Genomic DNA, 23,312 nt, shown 5'->3' with positions numbered 1-23,312 from the left:
TGATCTCTTTCAGGTTACACAATTAAGGATAAGCTCTTATATTTTCCCCACAAATTCTAAAGTTTATTTTTCCTACTAGTTTATTTTGATCGTGATGAAAGAATAATTTGTTTAATTATTTGTTGGATTATATCTTCTGTCATTCCCATGTAACTTAAATTTTTTGGTAGAATTATTCTTCTCTCAAGCGCAATTTGATTAGCCGAAGACATGACTAAAAGAAGATTTTACGAGCAAGAACACAGAGATACTATTTTGTTGCATCGGTAGATGAGAATCCTTTGGTGACGTTTAGTCAATGGCATTGTGTTAAAAATTATGAACTTTATCAAGTCTTGTTCACCAAGCATCATATCTTTGTATAATTAACTAAAAGTTTCAAAATTTGATGTTATGAACATATTGATGAGCTTATAGATGTCTTTTTGAAGTCTTCATTGTAATAAGTTTGTGGAAACATGATCGACATAAACACCTTATTAACCAAATTCTTAACAAATACTTCCTTTCCTTAGATTAGTCATATATGTTAGTGTGATTGATATGGAACAAAAATGATATACCTAGTTTGGCGATATAAAAAGTTAATTGACAATGATAAAAGAAAATATCAGTAAAAAGAAATTGAGAAAAAGAAAAAAAATACAAATATAAAAATACATAATGTGATAAATTAATATGTAAAGTATAATGTTATTTTTGTAAACGAAAATTATTTGAAAATGATAAACACGACAAACACACTAGTTCCAATTCATTGATTACAACAATTAAAAAAGGAATTGATTCTCTGAAATATTTTTCTAAATGATTTTTTTGTTATACCAAACAATGATGTAACACTCTGATCATTAAGGTATTTAATTTCTTGAATTTTTAGCTTTGGTTGAAGGTCATGACGTGAAACATGAAGGTCACATCATGAATGCCCATTGACTAGTTGACCTGCTATTTTGATTATCACAACGTGTGACTTTGAATGCTCATGACGTGACATTAGCTTGATGATCGAACCCTAATATTTCAAGTATTTAATGGAAAGAGAGGGCTAGGGTTGCCCATCCTTAGCCTCCTACACTCTTTTGCCTCCTAATAACCCTAATCTTGACCCTCTTGAAGTCCTTAGTCATTTTTGAGATCCTTGAAGAATTCTTTCGTGGTTTTTGACTCTTTGAAGTGGAAGAAGACCTTGGTTGAGCAACCTCTTGGCGCTTTGGCTTCTACCTTGAAATCTCTTGGAGCTTTTGGACCATTGTAAGTCTTAAAGCTTGGACCTTTCTACTTCTTGCATGCTAGATGTAAGTGATGGGTTTTAGCCATAAGAACTTTCCTATGTGCGCATGCAAAACCCTAATACTCGGATCTAGGCTTTCTAATTAAACATGCTTTGAATCCAAGACTTCTAATGGCTAATAAGGTTTAAACAACAACATTGAAACAGATCTAGAACCATACCTTTGAGTTCCTTGTTGACCTTGTTGTCTTGGAGCTTCTAGAGTCACAAATGTCACTCCTCTAATGGCTTACAAACACCAAAGCAAGGAGGATGATTTAGGAGAGAGGAGAGGGGAGGAATTTCGACCAGAGGTTCCTTACTTTAGGTTAGATCTCGAATTCCCCATGCCATAGGGTCTATTTATACTTGTAGACTCCTTAAGGGTTACAGATTAATCCCTAATTGGATAATCTTCTCTTAAGGCTATCCAAATCCATTCCTAGATAACTCATATGGACGATTTTAGCTATCCTATATCTCTTAGAATTCGTCCAAAGCATATCCCAATGGATTTACAATCTAAAGTTTAACTATCAAACAATTGACAGTTTATACCCCTTTATTTAATTAATCTCTTTAAGTCACCAAATTAATTCCAATTAATTCTATGACTCATATTAATCAAATAACCATGTATTATTCTTTATAATATTTACTCTCTCTCAATAAATCATCCCATCAAGTTGCTATGGTGAATGCAACCCAAAAGGACCATGCACAACCGGGTCAAGTACTTGCCCAATATAGTTGCAGCCTTAGACACTATTCCAATAGTCTCCCACTTGGATAAGTCTAGTAACTATACAAGTACAAATCGGTTTGCAATCGTAGCTCTCAAAGACGCTGTCAAACTCTGATCTAATCAATCTTGTCCTTTAGATAAGGGATCGTACAGTCCTCTGTTAGATATCATGCTGACAATCTTATGGAATGGTTAGTCAAGCATTTAGGTTTCTTGATCTCTGATTTATTTGACATAGAACTTAATCGAACACATCAATTTAGTTTTGACCGGGCCCGGCACATAAGTCAAATCAAATCATCAAGCGGCCGAGATATCGCTTTTACCTTCTTAGATAAAAGTTACAGATAAACTTCGACTTATATGCATTTACTTATTCATTAACCAACTATACACAACAATGTGTTTTATAACACCGAGTTACTGATGCGTTTTCGCATTATCAATGTACAACCAATTAACAAATAACAAACCATATATCTAGGTTTTAAGACTATATGATATTATCGTCTTGCGATCACCCTTTTATATCTTATTCCATAAGGTGATTCCAGCAAGCGCGGGTTTGTTCCAATGCTCAAAACTAGTTCATAAGCACTCATGAACGTTGCAGCAACCCTTTGCTATGTCTAACACCATTTAGACAATCTACATACCAATTCATGACAATATTCATTCATATCTACTTCCAACATATGAACGATTGTGGACAATTTGAACAATTCTATTATTCCTAATAATTTAATTATTCTGGAAGTCAAAACATGCAAAGTGAAACAATAGTTAAACAATTAACATAAGATAGTAACATTACTCATAAATAAAACTCCTTTATTTAATCATCAAATGTTAATTACATTTATCTATTACACGTTTCTAATACTATCTAATCTATGCTAATATCATCCTTCAGCCCAATACTCCTAGCATGCTGCAAGTGCTTAACCCTACTCAGTCCCTTCGTAAGCGGATCTGCTGGGTTATCTTCTGATGATATCCTCTTCACTACGAGTTGTCCTTCTTCTACACGATGTCTAATGAAGTGATATTTTCTGTCGATATGTCTTGATCTACCATGATCCCTCGGTTCCTTGGTCAAGGCAACCGCTCCTTCGTTATCACAGAAAATCTCCATGGGTTCCTTTATGGCAGGTACAACTCCAAGATCACCGATGAAGTTCTTTAGCCATATTGCCTCCTTCGACGCTTCGCTCGCTGCAATGTACTCTGATTCGCACGTTGAATCAGCTACGGTCTCCTGCTTGGAACTCTTCCATGTCACTGCTCCTCCATTTAGGGTAAAGACCCAGCCCAACTGCGAACGCTAATTGTCCCTGTCGGTCTGAAAACTGGTGTCACTATACCCTCGCACCTTCAAGTCATCACTCCCTCCAAGGACTAAGAACCATTCCTTCGTCCTCCGAAGGTACTTAAGGATATTCTTCACCGCAATCCAATGTGCTCTGCCAGGATTCCCTTGATATCTGCTAACCATGCTCAAAGCGAAGGCTACATCAGGGCGAGTACAAGTCATAGCATACATGATTGAGCCAACTGCGGAAGCGTATGGTACTCGGCTCATTTTTGCTATTTCAGCTTCGGTACTCGGACTTTGAGTCTTACTCAACTTGGCATTACTTTGTATCGGTAATTCTCCCTTCTTCGAGTTTTCCATACTAAAACGTTTTAGTACCTTCTCTAAGTAAGTGTTCTGACTAAGTCTAATTAGTCTCTTACTTCTTTCTCTTACTATCCTTATTCCCAAAATGTAAGAAGCCTCTCCGAGGTCCTTCATAGCGAAGCACTTCCCGAGCCAGGACTTAACCTCCTGCAGATTCGGGATGTCGTTTCCCATGAGTAGTATGTCATCGACATATAGAACAAGAAAGCTTACTATACTTCCACTGGCTTTGACATATACACAAGACTCGTCTTCGCTTCGTACAAATCCAAACTCTTTGACTTTCTCATCGAAGCAAAGATTCCATCTGCGAGACGCTTGCTTAAGTCCATAAATGGACTTCTCAAGCTTACACACTCTATTCGAATGCTTCGGATCCACAAACCCCTCGGGCTGAGCCATGTAAACATCCTCAGCCAACTTCCCGTTAAGGAAAGCGGTCTTGACATCCATTTGCCAAATCTCATAATCATGAAATGCGGCAATAGCTAGCATTACTCTAATAGATTTAATCTTCGCAACTGGTGAGAAGGTCTCATCATAGTCAACTCCGGGAGTTTGAGTAAAGCCCTTCGCAACCAATCGCGCTTTATATGTGTGCACGTTTCCATCCACGTCGATCTTCTTCTTGAAGATCCATTTGCACCCAACGGTCTTACGTCCGGGCACGTAGTCAACCAAATTCCAAACTTGGTTATCATACATGGATTGGATCTCGCTTTCCATTGCCTCTTTCCACTTTGCAGACTCCGGGCCTGCCATGGCTTCCTTATAGCTATTAGGTTCATCAAGATTTATTAGTGTACTATCACTAATATACGTGTCCCCTTCGGTAGTAATATGAAGGCCATAAAACTGGGGTAGAACTCTAACTCTATCGGAACGTCTAAGAGGTAAGGACTCGTCAATCGGTTCAACTGGAGTTTCCTCCTCGGGTTGAGTGCCAGCGGTAGAGGTTCCTTCATCTATCGACTCTTGAATCTCTTCAAGCTCAATTTGCCTCCCACTGTCTCCTTGGCTTATGAGTTCTCGCTCTCGGAAAACTCCTCTCCTCGCAACAAAGACCACATTGTCCTTCGGTCTATAGAAGAGATATCCAAAGGATGTCTGCGGGTAGCCAATGAAAATACATCGCTCACTTCGAGGTTCGAGCTTGTCGTGAGTATCTCGTCTTACGAAAGCCTCGCAACCCCAAACCTTGATATGTGCCAACGAGGGAGCTTTCCCTGTCCACATCTCGTGAGGTGTTTTGGCAACCTTCTTAGTAGGGACTCGGTTAAGGATATGGGCGGCAGTCTCTAAGGCATGCCCCCAGAAATAGATAGGTAGTGAAGCACGACTCATCATAGAGCGAACCATATCCAATAAGGTTCGATTACGCCTTTCTGCCACACCATTCAACTGCGGTGTCCTAGGAGGCGTCAATTGTGAAACTATTCCACACTCCTTGAGATAATCGTGGAATTCAAGACTTAGGTACTCTCCTCCTCGATCGGATCGAAGCATCTTGATTTTCCTGCCCAATTGATTCTCCACTTCATTCTTGAACTCTTTGAACTTTTCAAAGGTTTCTGACTTTTGCTTGATTAAATAGATATACCCATATCTACTATAATCATCGGTAAAAGTCACGTAGAAGCGGTTCCCATCCTTCGTGGTTGATCTAAACAGTCCACATACATCGGTATGTATTAAGTCCAATAGATTTTCACCCCTTTCACATGTACTCGTGAAAGGTGATTTAGTCATCTTTCCAAGTAAACAAGACTCGCATGTGTCATCTTCCTTAAGGTCGAATGACTCCAACACTCCATCCTTTTGGAGTTGGGCTATGCGTTTCTTGTTGACATGTCCAAGACGACAATGCCACAAGGATGCTTTATCCATACTAGTGGAAGAATCAATATTCAAAACATCATTTCCTAAGTTATCAACAATCATAACAGTTTCATATATTCCATTACATGGTATAGCTTCAAAGTAAAAGACACCATTTAGATAAGCCAAAATAGAACCATTCTCATTATTAAAAGAAAATCTAAAACCTTGTCTAAACAAACCATGAAATGAAATGATGTTTCTAGCCATTTCTGGCGAATAGCAACAATTGTTCAAATCTAAACACAAATTATTCCTAAGCACTAAAGAATACACTCCAATCTTGGTCACAGGCGACGATCTTTTGTTCCCCATGATTAGATTGATTCTTCCTTGCTCCACATCCCTACTTCTTCTTAGTCCCTGCACATTAGAACAAATGTGGTAACCACAACCGGTATCAAGAACCCAAGAAATAGCATGATTAGAATCGTTAGATTTAATTGTGTATATACCTGCGAAAGATGGCTTGATCTTTCCTTCTTTGATTGCTTGCAGGTACTCTGGGCAGCTTCTCTTCCAATGTCCTATCTTATGGCAGTGGTGGCACTCTGCCTCCTTCGGGTTAGGACAGGGCTTAGCGGGATCAACTTTGGTCCCACTAGAAGAGGCACCATCTCGGGCTTTGACCTTGCAATAGTTATTCGATGAAGCCTTCCTCTTCTTTCCCTTTCCTTGACCAATAGCCAAGACAGGAGCAGCAGGTGGATTGGGAGTTGGTGCAGCAGACTTGTCTTTGAAGTTGCTCTCAGCAACCCTCAAGAGACCTTGGAGTTTGCTTAGGGTGACCTCTTCTTTGTTCATGTGATAGGTTATCCTAAATTGGTTGTACATCGGAGGCAAAGAGTGAAGCACCATGTCGATCGCCAAGTCTTCCCCAAAGTCAACATTTAACTTGCGAAGGCGGTCGACATACCTTTGCATCTTTTGCAAGTGCACGGTAAGAGATTCTCCATGACCCATCTTAGCGGAAATCATGTTAGTGAAAATCTCGTAACGCTCTTGTCTCGCGTTCTGGTGGTACCTCTCCAATAAGTCTTGGTGCATCTCGTACGGGTACATGTCCTCGTAGGACTTTTGGAATTCGGAGTTCATGGTAGCGATCATGATGCAATGTACCTTCGTTGCATCTTGCTCATGAGTCTCAAAAGCGGTGATTTCGGCCGGAGTAGCGATTTCGGGGTTGATTTTCTCGAGCTTCTCATCAAGGACATACTCCTTGTCCTCATAGCGAGCAATGGTGCGAATGTATCTTATCCATTCGCTAAAGTTCGTTCCATCGAAGGTGACCTTTTGGCAAAGGCTCATCAACGTGAAAGAACTAGCAGCAGCGTTGTTAGCGTTCGACATCTACGATTAGAAAAGGACAAAGATAGATTAGAATAAGAATCCCTAATTATCACCCAATAAGAAAATTAGGGCTAGGATCCAACAATAACATTTACATATTAGAAAAGGGATGCCGTAATCTAACATGCAAATAAATTGAAGGTAAGTGAATGACGATTCACTAATTCTCCATCACAAAACCTAAACTATTAGTCCTAAGTGTTTTTGAGAATTCCTAGGTTCGGATGAGATTCATTGAAACTATTCAATGGCATGTTTAAATCTCGATATGCCCCTCTTGTTTGTGACTGGGATGCCGAGGATCACAAAGCGGGTGTGAATTACCATGCAAATTCACATGGTGCCTTCATTGTAACGATCACCTATTCGATGTGCCGGTAAACCACACACGCTCCATCTAACTATGATAAACAATGAATCACCCTTTGCCACCTTTGCTTAGAACCAATTAGTGTGTCGGTAAACCACACACGCTCCACTAACTTCTTAGCAAGGGTGCAAAGTGTAATTTCATGGGATTGCATCAATTCACTTTTCCTAAAGTAACTAAGATTGGGAAATTTTTTTTAAAAATGTGTAGTTACTTTGTATTACTTATTATACTTTTAATGAGAGGATGAGGTTGCCCTATCCTACCCATTCGGCTAACGACCCTCCACCAATCAAGCAAGCGGTGGGTGTGAGTGTACACCCATTAAGCGCCATTTTATAGGCCGCAACCTTATACCCACCTTATAGATCGGCTTCGTGAATGAGGCCTACTAACGGTAAGACTAGCATTTAGTTATACATATATATATATATATATATATATATATATATATATATATATATATATATATATATATATATTATACTAGTAATATCATATTAGTATAGGGTTGTATTTTAAACCTTTTAAATCTAGGGTTTTTGAAATTTAAGTTGTCTAAATTAAAACTTTTAATCACAAATATGAATTTCAAAACTTGAGGGCAAGTTTTAAACATTTAAAACATGGAGGATCAAATAACAAATAATTCCAATTAACAATTAATATCCTAATTATCTATATTTGATTTTATTCAAGATTTCTTTGAAAGATAATTACCAAAATATTTAAAATAATTAATTAATTATCATATAAGGAAATTAAATATTTAATTAGTTGATAAATACCTTTAACTAGATCAAGATAATAGTCATATATATCATAAAATCGGATTTAGGTTGATCTATTATGATTAAGGTAAGTTTCCATAAGATAATTATGAAAAAATCCCGAATCTGGCCATTCCTGACGCCTGGACTCGCCGAGTGCACAAAGGGACTCGCCGAGTCAGGCCTACTCGCCGAGTCCACTTTGAGACTCGCCGAGTCCACTTTGAGACTCGCCGAGTCCATGACTCAGAAACCAAAAAATCGAATTTTGCAGGTTTGTTTCAGTTATTCAAGCAACAATTTAAAGAAAACCAAGCTAGGCTCTGATACCACTGATGGGTTTTAGCCATAAGAACTTTCCTATGTGCGCATGCAAAACCCTAATGCTCGGATCTAGGCTTTCTAATTAAACATGCTTTGAATCCAAGACTTCTAATGGCTAATAAGGTTTAAACAACAACATTGAAACAGATCTAGAACCATACCTTTGAGTTCCTTGTTGACCTTGTTGTCTTGGAGCTTCTAGAGTCACAAATGTCACTCCTCTAATGGCTTACAAACACCAAAGCAAGGAGGATGATTTGGGAGAGAGGAGAGGGGAGGAATTTCGACCAGAGGTTCCTTACTTTAGGTTAGATCTCGAATTCCCCATGCCATAGGGTCTATTTATACTTGTAGACTCCTTAAGGGTTACAGATTAATCCCTAATTGGATAATCTTCTCTTAAGGCTATCCAAATCCATTCCTAGATAACTCATATGGACGATTTTAGCTATCCTATATCTCTTAGAATTCGTCCAAAGCATATCCCAATGGATTTACAGTCTAAAGTTTAACTATCAAACAATTGACAGTTTATACCCCTTTATTTAATTAATCTCTTTAAGTCACCAAATTAATTCCAATTAATTTTATGACTCATATTAATCAAATAACCATGTATTATTCTTTATAATATTTACTCTCTCTCAATAAATCATCCCATCAAGTTGCTATGGTGAAGGCAGCCCAAAAGGACCATGCACAACCGGGTCAAGTACTTGCCCAATATAGTTGCAGCCTTAGACACTATTCCAACAGTAAGTTCTAAGCTCCTTTTTGCATGCTTGTGTTGGATGGCATGCTTGAGATCTATAAAGTTGGCAAATTTATGGATCATTGAGTGATTCTCTATAATATAGTCTTTGGATCTGAGTTTTGGTATGGTTTGAGACTCCAAGCATGAGTCTAGATCTCATTTTTCCCACTCTTGGCCTAGTAAGAGTTTGAGTCATTCATTAGACATGCATGCCTGAAAAGCTATCATCCTTTGTGTAAGAGAATAGCCTCTAGAAATTCTCAAGATATAGTTGTAAGGAATAAGAGCTTAATGCTCAAAGCTGGTCAATATAGATCTCACGACGTGAGGATTTAGCTTGTCGCGTCGTGAGAATACTCAACATCCTGACTATTTTTTCCGGATTAGTTCACGACGCGACTCAAGGTGTGGTCGCAACGTGACAAGGATTGGAATTGTATTAATGGGCTGAGTTTACCCGCTGAGTCGGGACTTGGTCAAGTTGGTGCTTACGATGTGATAATGAGTTGTCCACGACGTAAGGACCAACTGCTGGAGTTTGGACTGTTGAATTTTGGGCCTTAGTTAGGTTTTGGGCCTTAGACTGTTTGTTGCATGAGTTGTGCCTTTTGGGCCTTGGGTCCATTATTGTGTTGTTGGGCCAAGTTTGGTTAGGCCTATTTTTGGAAGGGTAAAATGGGCTTTTATATTAGGGGTCTGGATTTGGGATTTAGGCCCATGGTTATGGTTTATAACCTATTACTGATTAGGGTGATTTGTTTGTGTACAGTGTGGGATCTTCCAATTCGGTAGTCAAGGATTTACTTACTTATCAACGGACTGAGGTGAGTTTTCTCACTTTATCAATGAGTCAAACGCACCAAGGTCGACCCATTCTCTATGATATAGGATGCTAGCTATATTTCTGATATGTGTATAAAAGACCAGGATTTGGCCCTTGGCAACTGTATGAAAGTCCAGGATATGGCCCCTGGTATCTGTATGAAAGACCAGGATCTGAACCCTGACAACTGTATAGAAAACGGAGATTTGGCCCTCGGTAGGAAATTACTTGTAAGATTAAGGTTTGACCCATAGCATTTACTTATTTATGTTTGGTATGTGGTACTTTGGGGAAACTCACTAAGCTTTTGCTTTTAGTTTATATTTGTGGTTTCAGGTACTTCCGGTACTAATGGGAAGGGTTGGGCGTGATGGCACAACATTCTCTCCTCATTATTTTCCGCACTTTTTGATATTGTACTGATGATTTGACATTGTTAGTATGTGATGGTTGGAACAATGTGACGATTGTAACTTTTGTTTTAAAATGAAAATTTTATCCTGATTTTTGAGTCGTTACAAATGAAATCAAACTTTCTTTGAGTACATTTTCATTCCCTACTTCAATTTAATATCTCAAGGTCCTTAAATATTAAAAATTGGCTTTTTTATACCCCTAAATTAGTGAGGCTTAAAAAAGAAATTACATTTCCATTTTCCTTTTCTTAAATGAATAAATAGTTAAATACCCATTTGTTAGTTGTCTTTATTTTTTTTCCAAAATATCTATTAGAAAGAAATAGACTTTCTTTTAGAATAAGAATAATAAGAAAATGAATAGTCCTTTTATCTCATCATAAATATTTACAAAAACTAAATCATGTGTGAGTTGGTGTACCATAGCTAAAAGTACAACCTACAGTGCATAATGTACAATGTTTAATGTAGAAAGTTCAAGTTTAAGCCCTCAACTTTGTATAATTCGTCACTTTCAACCCTCTGATTTATAAAATAAAATTTTCTCTTTACTTTTTAAAATATCACTTTCTCCCCTTCACCTTTAACTTTGTAAAATGTCACTTTCACTCCTTCATTTTCAAAACTTCCGCGTTTATCCTGTAATATATATATATATATATATATATATATATATATATATATATATATATATATATATATCTTGTACTTCGTAGAAAGCATTTTCCACCCTCTTTTTTTATTAATGCACAATGTAATAGTATCTCAAATGCCTAAGTACAAATTTACCTTAAGTTTGCATAATCGTTATTTGCTACCCCTCTATTTTGTAAAATAATATGTTCTACCTTTTTACTTTTTAACTTATCATTTTCAACCCCTTCACATTCAACTTTATAAAATATCACTTTCACTCATTCATCTTTAATCCCTCAACTTTGTACAATCCATCATTTACAACCCCTCTATTTTGTAAAATGATATGTTTAATCCATTTACTTTTTAAAATATCACTTTCTTCCTTCCATCTTCAACTTTGTAAAAGGCCACTTTCACACCTTCAAATTTTAAACTTTCGCGTTTATCCCTCATCCCCGTAGTGTGTGTGTGTGTGTGTGTATAATGAGTTTTCCTCTTTTAATTTTTTAATATGCACCAAAAACTTGTAAAAACTCGCGGCAAAACGCATGCTTAATTATTAATTTTTAAAAAATAATAAATACTTTATATCTTTTCGTTAGTCATCTACTTAACTAATTGGGCTTGTAATCATCTTTGGACATATTAAAGTTGTGGAATATATTTTCTAATGGCCCAATACAATCTTTTGATCGACTAGAAACCCTAATCTGTATTTAAACCTTGACATACTTGTTTGGGTAAAAAATTGTGTTATTTATATTTGGATGTCACCTTAAGCTAAATGGTATACACGGCCGAGTCATGTTCATGGCCAACTTGGCATCTCACCAAGATCGTACATACCATCTCGGAGCTGTTATGGTGCAACGATCACAACTAGATGACACCGACCAATGGGAGATTATGGATACTCTCTCTTTCTATTTGTATGTGTGTGTATATGTGTATGTGTGGTGGGAATACACCAGCAGGGCGTTCCAAACATATTTTGGGTTCGGGGAGAAAATGAAGAAAATGTTCCTTAAAATACACAAATTTCATCAAAAATTTTATAATAACTTAATAACTGAAAGAAATTTACTTGTACTAGATTTTAATATAACATTTTTGATTATATATATATATATATATATATATATATATATATATATATATATATATATATCCTTATTCTAATAAAAGAATATGTTTATTCTTCTAATAAAAGAATATATATATATATATATATATATATATATATATATATATATATATATATATATATTCTATTAGCTCCAACCGGTAGGCTACCCTGCCTACCCTTGCAATCACCCGAAAATGACCAATATAACGGGGCCCCAACTTGCCCCTCTTCCTGAATCGGATCACTCCTTTCCAAGAAGAGACCTTAAGGAGAACAAAGTCGCCGACCTAAAACTCGAGCTCGGACCGGCGCCTGTCCGCATAACTCTTCTGACGACTCTGAGTGGTCAATAACCTCTGCCTGACCTGCTGTATCTGCTCAGTCGTCTGCAACACAATCTCCGTATTATCCATAACATGCTGCCCGACCTCTCCCCAGCAAATGGGGGTCCGACACCTCCTCCCATACAATAGCTCAAAGGGTGGCATACCAATGCTCGAATGATGGCTGTTGTTGTAGGAAAACTCTGCCAAGGGCAAATACGTGCCCCAACTCCCCCCAAAATCCAGCACACATGCCCGGAGCATGTCCTCGAGCGTCTGAATCGTCCGCTCACTCTGTCCGTCAGTCTGGGGGTGATATGCGGTACTAAAATGCAGCCTAGTACCCAACTCCTCGTGAAACTTCTTCCAGAATCTGGAAGTGAAACGCACATCTCGGTCTAAGACAATCGAGATCGGCACTCCATGCCGTGATACCACTTCCCTCACATACACCTCTGCTAACTTCTCTACGGAAGAGCTCTCGCTGATAGCAAGGAAGTGGGCGCTCTTCGTCAACCTGTCCACAATCACCCAAATTGCATCAACTCCCCTAGCAGTCCTTGGCAATTTGGTGATAAAATCTGTGGTAATATGTTCCCACTTCCATTCGGGAACCTCCAACGGCTGCAACTTACCATGCGGTCTCTGGTGCTCGGCCTTAACCCTACGGCAGGTAAAGCACCTCTCAACAAACCACGCGACATCCCTCTTCATACAGGGCCACCAATACTCTCTCTTCAGGTCTAAATACATCATAGTGGCCCTAGGATGGACCGAGAACTTCGACCGATGAGCCTCTTCCATCAAAATGGTACGCATCCCTCCCACAAACGATACCCAGATACGCCCTTGAAATGTCATAAGCCCCCGACCATCGGTAACGAACTCCAATACCAACCCAACAACTCGCTCTTTCTTCTGCATCTCAGGCTGCACAGCCTCAGCCTGTGCCCCACGAATGGTGTCCAACACCGGAGCTATCACGGTCAATCTCAAACATACATCTCGAAACGGGGTGCTCTCCGCCCTGCGGCTCAGTGCATCGGCTACAACATTAGCCTTGCCCGGGTGGTACAGGATCTCACAATCATAATCCTTGACCACGTCCAACCACCTCCTCTGTCGCATGTTTAGGTTGGGCTGATCCATCAAATACTTCAGGCTCTTGTGGTTCGTGTATATCGTACACCGAACCCCGTACAGATAGTGACACCAAATCTTGAGGGCGAACACCACTGCCCTCAACTCAAGATCGTGGGTGGGATACCTCGTCTCATGAGGCTTCAGCTGCCTCGATGCGTATGCTATCACATGCCATCTTTGCATCATCACCACTCCCAACCCCAAGATCGACGCATCACAATACACCACAAAGTCCTCCATCCCCTCTGGAAGGGCTAACACTGGGGCTTCACATAGCCTCTGGCGAAGCGTCTCAAAGGAGGTCTGCTGCTCTGGTCCCCATGAAAAAGCGACACCCTTCCGGGTAAACCTGGTGAGTGGCATGACGATCTTGGAGAAATCCCTGATAAATCTCCGATAATAGTCTGCCAACCCCAAGAAACTCTTGATCTCGGACGGTGTCCTCAGCACCTCCAAACTCATCACTGCCTCCACTTTGGCCGGGTCGACCAAAATCCCCTTCTGGTTAACGAGGTGCCCTAGGAATTGGACCTCTCGCAACCAGAAATCACACTTGGAGAATTTGGCGTAAAGCCTCTCCGATCTCAGAACTCTTAGGATCTCCCTCAAATGCTCCTCATGCTGCTCTCTGGATCTCGAATACACCAAAATATCGTCGATGAACACGATCACCGACCGATCCAACATCATCCTGCACACCCTGTTCATGAGATCCATGAACACTGTCGCGGCATTGGTGAGTCCGAAAGGAATCACCACAAACTCATAATGCCCATAACGAGTCCTGAACGTTGTCTTCTGGATATCCTCATTTCGCACCCTTACCTGATGATACCCTAACCTCAAATCGATCTTGGAGAACCAAGATGCTCCCTGCAACTGATCGAACAAATCATCGATCCTCGGCAACGGGTAACGGTTTTTGACCGTCAGCTTGTTCAACTCCCGGTAATCAATGCACATCCGGTGTGAACCATCCTTCTTCGTGACAAAAAGGATAGGCGCTCCCCACGGCGAGCTGCTCGGCCGGATAAACCTCTTTCCCAACAACTCCTGAAGCTACGAGGATAACTCTTTCATCTCTGGAAGTGCAAGGCGATAGGGCACCTTGGCAATAGGCGTGGCCCCCGGAAACAAATCGATAGTGAACTCCACTTGCCTCACGGGAGGCACACCCGGCAACTCCTTTGGAAATACGTCCGGCAACTCACGCACTATCGGAACCTCCTCAACTGACCTCGGTCTCTCTGAATCAACCCGCGTATCCATCACATACGCCACAAAGCCCTTACAGCCCTGCTGTAGACACTGCCTCACTCTAGCGGCCGAACAAAATGCTGACCCAGAACGTGTACCCTCGCCGTACACCGTAAGAACTCCCCCACTAGGGTCTCGTATGGTCACCAGTTGTCGCTCACAGTCGATAACCGCACCGAATCTGCTCAACCAGTCCATGCCCACAATGACACATACATCACCCATCGCAATAGGAACCAAATCAATCGGGAACTCAACACCGAAAATCTCGAATACGCACCCACGGATCACCTCTGTGGCATATATCACCCTCTCGTCAGCTATGGAAACTCTCAGAGGCCGACTCAACGCCTCACGACTAACACTGATATGCTGACTAAAAGCCAAAGATACAAAAGACCGACTCGCACCCGAGTCAAATAACACCAAGTCAGGTACAGAATTCACAAGAAAAGTACCTACGCATAACATAATATAAGCACAATATCTCAACATCAAAATAAATACACGAAAGAATACATACCAGCCACGACATTGGGCGCTGCGCGGACCTCTTCCACGGTCAACTGAAAGGCTCTCCCTCGTGCCCTCGGCGCCTCGGCCTTCACTGGCCGACTCTCGGTAGCTCTGATGGCGGCAGGGGCAAATCCCTGAGGTGCTCCCTGTGCTGATCCCCGCAACTGCGGACACTCTGCCTTCCGGTGTCCGGTCTGGTTGCAGTGAAAACATACTGCAAACCCCTTGGGGCAGTCCTTGGCCATATGTCTCTCCTTGCGACATTTGTAGCAAGACCTTGCTCTGCACACTCTGTCGTGGCTCTTGCCGCACTTGCCACAAGTGCGGCCCCTCTGGCTCCTTGATCTCAAATCGGCGGGCTTGGCCCTCTTGGCTACCGACTGAGACTGCACCGGTCGCCGATCCCTCCCCTGAGACTCAGCCTCCTCCCTAGCCTGAGTCTCCAGCTCTATCTCCCTCTTCAGGGCATTTTCCTGAAGCTCGGCAAATGTCCGGTACGTCGACTTCTCCACGAACTCACGTATGTCCCTCCTCAGAATGCTCAAATATCGACTCATACGTGCCTGCTCGGAGGACATGTTCTCTGGGCAGATCATCACCCGCTCATGAAACATCCTCGTAATCACCGTAACAGACTCAGTACCCTGCTTGAGGGTCAGAAACTCCTGGACCAAACACTCCCTCTCCACCTGGGGAACGTACTCATCTCAGAACATAGCAGTGAACCTCTCCCAGGTCACTGCTGCAAGCTCAGCAGGCGTATAGTGCGCCGTCACAAATTTCCACCAGTCCTTCGCCCCCAAGCGAAGCTGGTTCAGCGCGAACCGGTCTCTCAAATGCTCAGGAGATGAGCAAGTGAAGAAACACCCCTCTATGTCTGAAATCCATCTCATCGCCGCAATCGGGTCCTGGGTCCCATCAAACTCCGATGGTTTCGTGTTACTGAACTCTCGGAATAGCAACACATCACCACCCTGCGGCCTCGTCGCAGCTAAAGCTGCAGTGCCTCCAGAAACAGCAGCCTCAGAAAGAGCAGCGTACTTCTCATCAAATGTCTCTATCAGCGTGGTCTTGATAGACCCGAACATCTCTGGTATCTCTGCCCTGATGGCCGCAGCCACCTCCTCCTGGATGATCCTACGGATCTCCTCATCCCTCGTATCACTGGTCCCTGGTGTGTGGCGAGTCCCAACCATGATCTCTCTCTCTCTCTCTCTGAAATACAATATAAGAATAATATCAGGGACTCGCTCGAGTATACTCACACTCGAGTACTCCATCCTACTTGTTCCTTGGTACTCCAAGGATTCTTACTTGGACTGTGCACTGACCTGGTGTCTTCAGTAGTACGGGCCCAATACTACCGTCCACACCGCATCAGCATCCACCCCAAGTCCTCCTCCCAGAGTCCCATGTCCCAAGCACTCTACTTTCTCTAATCATATGATACTCGCAAACAGATCTCTCACAATCTCCTCGCTACTACCTAACCACTCTGAAATACTCATAGCAGCAAGACTCCTAGACCCAAGCATCACATATCAGGCCACTCTAGTCCTAATAAGAATACCTAGTTTACTCTAGCATGCATATCATAGCTCATCATATAACATATCACATCATATCTCATAACACTTATAATAATGGTATTTTGGGAAATCATCGTTCGGGCACTAGCTGTTCGTAGACACGACTCTGCTCTGTTTGTCTCGCAAGTTCTTCTTTTGAAAACTTGTTTTATTATCAAAATTTTCTCAAATCCTTGGTTTGAGTTCAGATACGCCCGAAGGTGCACCCGAATCCCTCAAACCTAGGCTCTGATACCAACTTGTAACACCATAAAAATTAAAACAATTTTTCACATTTGAAAACACTTTTTTAAATAAAACCATTCATTCATAAAATGTCATAACATCATGTTTTTAATTCACAAATGTCTCCCAAGATCAAAATACATCCAATCCCATATGTGTGTACGAATCAAGCCGGCGCCTTCCCGCGGTCATCACTGGTACCTGAAACACATAACACTGAACATTGTAAGCATAAGCTTAGTGAGTTCCCCAAAATACCACACTAATCACATAATTGCCACTCGAGGCTGTAACTCTGTTGACCCTCTGGTCAATGTGTCTCAGTGGGGCCCTCCAGTCCAACTCTCTGTGGGCCCTCTGGCCCTAACTCTAGGGACCCGAAAGTCCCAACTCTGTAACTCTAAATCATGCATATCACATATCACAATAAATCACAACACATAATAACATGCAATCACACTGGCATATAACTCTATAATACTCTGTCTCTTCACTCTATTACCACACTAGGTAAAGTATAGTGAGAAGACTCACCTCGGGTATCTCGGTAAATCTCTGACTCGGTAAACGCTAGCCTAGCCCCCGCCTAATCATATGAAAATAACACTCTATTTAATATAACTCTCAAAGGCTAGACTATGTTCTCTTATGACACTCTCAGAAGGGTAAAAGACCATTTTACCCCTCTCATAGCTCAAAGGCCCCACAATAGACCATACCCTAAAAGTCAACCAAAAGTCAACTCTCCGGGTTACGCTGCGCGTACCAGATGTGTACGTTGAGCGTACCCGGCTGCACCTCAGAATCGGGGAGCGCCACCCAGTACGCGGCGCCTCCTAGGAATTAGGCCCGACGTACTCCCCTGCTTCATCCCTTTTTGCTCTTGAGGTCTTAAATAGTTAAGACCTACGTCCATATTTTAGATCTGACCCCTTCTAAGCCCCTTAATCCATAAAGTTGATGACTTTAAGCCTTTGCATGGCTGAACAAGTCACTAACTCCCAAAATGATCCAACCTTCAACTCTAGAAGGCTTAAAACACATGCATGACCCCAAAGTAACATCCAAGATGGGAACTTTATGGCTCTACATTACTAATAACACTGAAAAGGGACATATCTCGGACCATGGAGCAATTTACACTCATAAAGTCTCCACCTTTGGGGATTTTAGCCCTAAAAAGGACACATACTATAACAACCAAAAGAAGAGGAAAATTTTGAACTTTATACCTCCAAAAGTAGCCCTTTCCTCTATAGATCCCAGATCCAAAATGGAACCTCAAGCTTTAGCCTCTAAGAACTCCTTTCCTCCTTCTTCACTAAGCCACTAAAGCACCAACAAGCTCAAATCAACACTCTCACACACTAAGAACGATGGGGCTCTCTTTTAAGGTTTCACTCACTGATATGGAGGCTAAGGAATGAGCCATAACACCCTTTAAATAGTGCACAAGGAGGATTAGGGTTTTTGCACCTGGGCCGGGTACGCCCAGCGTACCTTGGCGACTCCGCGTCCAAATTAAGCGCGTGAGTACGCGCAACGTACCCCTCTGGTACGCCCAACGTACTCACTTGCTACAAACCCTCCACTCAAGGACTAAACTTGACAATTCAATAAAGAACAAAGATGAAGGAAATGCACATGAATCTCGGGGTGTTACACCTAAGCTAAGTATACATACACTCACCAAAACCTAAACCCGATACTCAGATGTTGATACATATAATACATATACATGTATATAGATATATAAACATACACACATAGTAATGCACATAAACATACATACAAATGCACCTAAACTATATACACAATATATATATATATATATATATATATATATATATATATATATATAATACACATGCTCCTAAATATACATACATATATATACATATATTATTATTCTTATTATTATTAACTTTATTGTTATTAAACCTTATACTTACATGCACACACATACATATACATACCAAACCTTAAACTACATACTCACATGTTGATAGATACATACATATGCATGTATATAAATACATAAATACTCATACACATAAACATATATACATACATAAACACCTAATTTCTAAACCTTAAACAATGAACTCTTAACCCATACATACCTTAAAACATAAATCCATATATACGTTAAACCATAAACCCAAACCTATATATGCGTTAAACCATAAACCCTAAACGCATATATACGGTAAACCGTAAACCCTATACCCACATTCTTACGCATACATGTACATACAATAGAGACACATATATGTCAAATGCACATCGACATACATCCATACATACATATATATATATATATATATATATATATATATATATATATATACACACACACACACACACATACACGTTAAACCCTAAACTCTATGCTTGCATGCTTGCAGACACATACATACACATCAAACCTTAAACCTTATACTCAGATGTTGAATACACATACAACTATACATACATGCAAAATGATAATAATAATAATAATAATAATAATAGCATATAGTTATATATTAAATAACTTAATTATAATACTTCTAATAAAAAAGTAATAACAATAATAATCAAAATAATAGTAATAATAATTATTATATTTACATTAATAATAATAATTATATTTATATTAATAATAATATCAAATTATAATTATTATATTTGTTCTAATAATTATATATAATAAAAATATTTAAAAAAAGGGAGGAAGGTATAACAAAAAGAATGATAAGAAAAAAGAAAAGTTGGAAAAAAAATTCACGTTCCTGTTATTATATTTCCTATGAAATTCCAACAGAACTGTAATTGAAATATTAGTTAATATTTCATTGGTATTTTGTAAGAAATTATCGATATTTTTTCAACAGAATCTTTATGGTATCTACTTCGGTAGGAAATTTATATTTTTTCAACGGAATCTTTATGATATCTATTTCGGTAGGAAATTTATAGAAATTTTATTTGATTTTACTTTTGCCATAAGTTTGTAGGAAATACGAGACAAATTTCCAACAAACAATTTCCTTCACCAAATATTTTATTAGTGCACACAAGAAAATCCATGGAAATAAAAAGTTGCATCAAATCAGGAATGCCATCTACACAATGCAACTTTGGGAAAATTGCTATGTGTAGAAAAATAATTGTCATGCAAAAGTGAGATTTAAACATCTTCAGCAAAATATATTTCATGATTTGGGACATCTTCAGCCTGATTAGGTTGGGTCACATATATATATTTTACTATTTTCACATCATATTAAACTGTTTGTTATTACACGTGTTTTTCTCCTACAGTTCGACGTAAATAAACACATTATTAGTCAACATGAATGTTCATGATCGTTAATCATTTTATCAGTTATTCCTCTCTTTCATCATCATACCGTTCTATTCAACTTATTCTCCCTAATTATAATATCGTCTAATATAAAGCCATGTATATGCACGACAAACCCCGAGGATATACATAAAGCACATGCTCTTATATTTAAATCTTCGCTGTTCCAAAAAAATAAAAAATATACGCACATGCCATCCGTGATTTTATCTTCGTTTCCAACATAAACTTACATAATTGTATATAAACACACACTGATCATTGTCTTTGTCCATATCTCCTTCATCAAACATATACATATAACATGAAAAGCCTTTTTCTTGTCGTGATTGCAATTTTGTCATCAGCTGCGGCTGCAAAAGTTACATACAATGTGACAAGCTTCGGAGCAAAAGGGGATGGAAACACAGACTCCACAAAAGCCTTTCTCAGCGCATGGTCTTCTGCATGTAACTCTACCAAGTCAGCCACCATATACATCCCCACAGGCACCTTCTTGCTTGCAACTGCCATCACTTTTGCTGGCGAAAGATGCATGAGCAGTGCAATCACGATACGCATCTATGGTACCCTGGTTGCTCCATCTGAATACAATGCCATTGCTAACTCCGGTGACTGGATCAGATTCCATAGAGTCAACCATGTCACCATCTCCGGTGGTACCCTCGATGCCAAAGGTGCTTCTCTTTGGTCTTGCAAAACCTCCGGGAAAAGCTGCCCCAAAGGAACTACGGTACATACATGTTATATTTCCTGCTTGATCACATGTTATACGCTTAGCTCTTGATAGACAACAAAAGTATGGTCATGTCATATTATAGAAATGATACTCCATTGGATAATATATGAAATTCAGGAACACTAAAAACTGTACATCCAAATTATAACAAAAGAATGATTAGTTTGGTGGTGTACATGCAGTCACTAGGTATCTACAATTCACAGAACATTGTGATAAGTGGGTTGAAATCGGTAAACAGCCAGATGTTCCACATTCTGATAGATGCATGCACGAATGTCAAGCTACAGGGAGTGAGTATCTCAGCATCTGGTGTTAGCCCCAACACAGATGGCATCCATTTAATATCTTCTACAGGTGTCACCATCTTGAATTCCAAGATTGCGACTGGGGATGATTGTATTTCTATAGGTCCTGGAAATACGAACCTCTGGATAGAGAAGGTGGCTTGTGGCCCTGGTCATGGCATCAGGTATATCTCTTTGATTAAATACTATATACGCATGTATGTATGCATGTACGTATGTATGTCAGTATGTGTAGAAGCATGCATGACGTGTTTTTTTCTTTGGCTATGTACAGCATTGGAAGTCTGGGGTGGCAATTAGAGGAACCTGGTGTCCAGAACATAACAGTGTCAACAGTAACATTTAGAGGAACCGAGAATGGTGTGAGAATAAAGACATGGGCAAGGCCTAGCCATGGATTCGTAACTGGTGTTGTTTTCCAGCATGTGACCATGGTTAATGTCCAAAATCCCATTCTCATTGAGCAAAAGTACTGCCCAGAAGGTAATAATTGCCCGAATCAGGTGTCAGGGGTGAAGATTAAGGACGTGGTGTATGAAGATATCCATGGAACATCAGCCAGCCAAGTGGCAGTGAAACTAGATTGTAGCCAGGGAAACCCATGCAGTGGAATAAGACTACAAGACGTCAATCTTAACTATATTCGTGGGAATCAAACTCAACCAGCGATATCCTCTTGTGCCTATGCTGCTGGGACTGCATCCGGCGTACTTCATCCAACAAGCTGTCTCTAGTTACATATATTTTAGCATTCCTATTGAAGATTTATTCCTGTTTACTGGACCGTGTAAAAAAATTAATAATTATAATTAATAGGGTTGATGTTGTAAAACTAGCAAACAATAGAGATAAAATAAGGCTGGGTTTCATTATTAAAAAAGAATAAATAAGAAAACTAATTAGGTTAAACCTAGCTAAATGGCTAAATATAGGACCCAAATCAAAATATCTCAATAAACTTATTAGGTTAACATTGCCCCACAAACTCACAATACGACAACAGTAAACACTAACAGTTTTTAAGACAAAAAATGGTACCAAAGAGCAGTCAAGGTCTTCGTAAACATATCAACAATCTGTAGCTCGATCGAACATAAGGTAGAAAAATAGCCCCCTTTTGAAGGTGATGACGAGTGAAATGACAATCAATCTCAATATGTTTTGTCCGTTCATGGAACACCGAAATCTTGATAATTATTATCGCACTCTCCTTGTCACAATGCAAAGGGTTAGGCTGAAAATGTGAACACCCATATCTGTAAGAAGTCATCGCAACCAAACAATTAAGTAGCAACATCCATAGCTCGAGACTTGGATTGTGCAGATGACCGGGAGACAACATTTTGTTTCTTACTCTTCCACGGAACCAACGAAACTCCAAGGAAAATACAATACCAATAGTGGACTTACGAGCATAAACAACATTATCCCAATCAACATCATTACAAGCACGCATCTCAAGAGGGGATGTGGAAGGAAAGACAAGGTTACAGAACCGAGTGCCACAAAGATATCTCAAAATACAAAGAATAGCTCCTCCAATGAACAATAGAAGGAGCAGTAACAAATTAGTTAACCGCATGAACTACATGAGCAATATCTGATCTAGTGACAGGAAGATAAAACAAACTTCCCACAATAGTACGATAAAAGTCAGATCTAATAAGAACACCATCAATATGAGAATACTTGACATTAATCTCTAGAGTGTGTC

General features: G+C 39.8%; 1 protein-coding gene across 1 annotated transcript; it reads left to right on the top strand.

Annotated features, from left to right (window-relative positions):
* Positions 1-20,842: 20,842 nt before the first annotated feature.
* LOC145061644 (polygalacturonase-like) lies at positions 20,843-22,449 on the top strand. The gene is made up of 3 exons (XM_079009179.1): positions 20,843-21,284; positions 21,473-21,762; positions 21,873-22,449. The coding sequence occupies exons 1-3, from the start codon at positions 20,856-20,858 to the stop codon at positions 22,330-22,332; spliced, it is 1,179 nt and encodes a 392-aa protein (XP_078865305.1). The 5' UTR covers positions 20,843-20,855; the 3' UTR covers positions 22,333-22,449.
* The last annotated feature ends 863 nt before the right edge of the window (positions 22,450-23,312 follow it).

This window comes from Lactuca serriola, chromosome 7 (genome assembly GCF_051521515.1).
Source record: "Lactuca serriola cultivar US96UC23 chromosome 7, Lser_US96UC23_V15, whole genome shotgun sequence".
Lineage (NCBI taxonomy): Eukaryota > Viridiplantae > Streptophyta > Magnoliopsida > Asterales > Asteraceae > Lactuca > Lactuca serriola.
The sequence above is the reverse complement of the archived record's forward strand: the minus strand, read 5'-3'. Positions and strand labels throughout refer to the sequence as shown.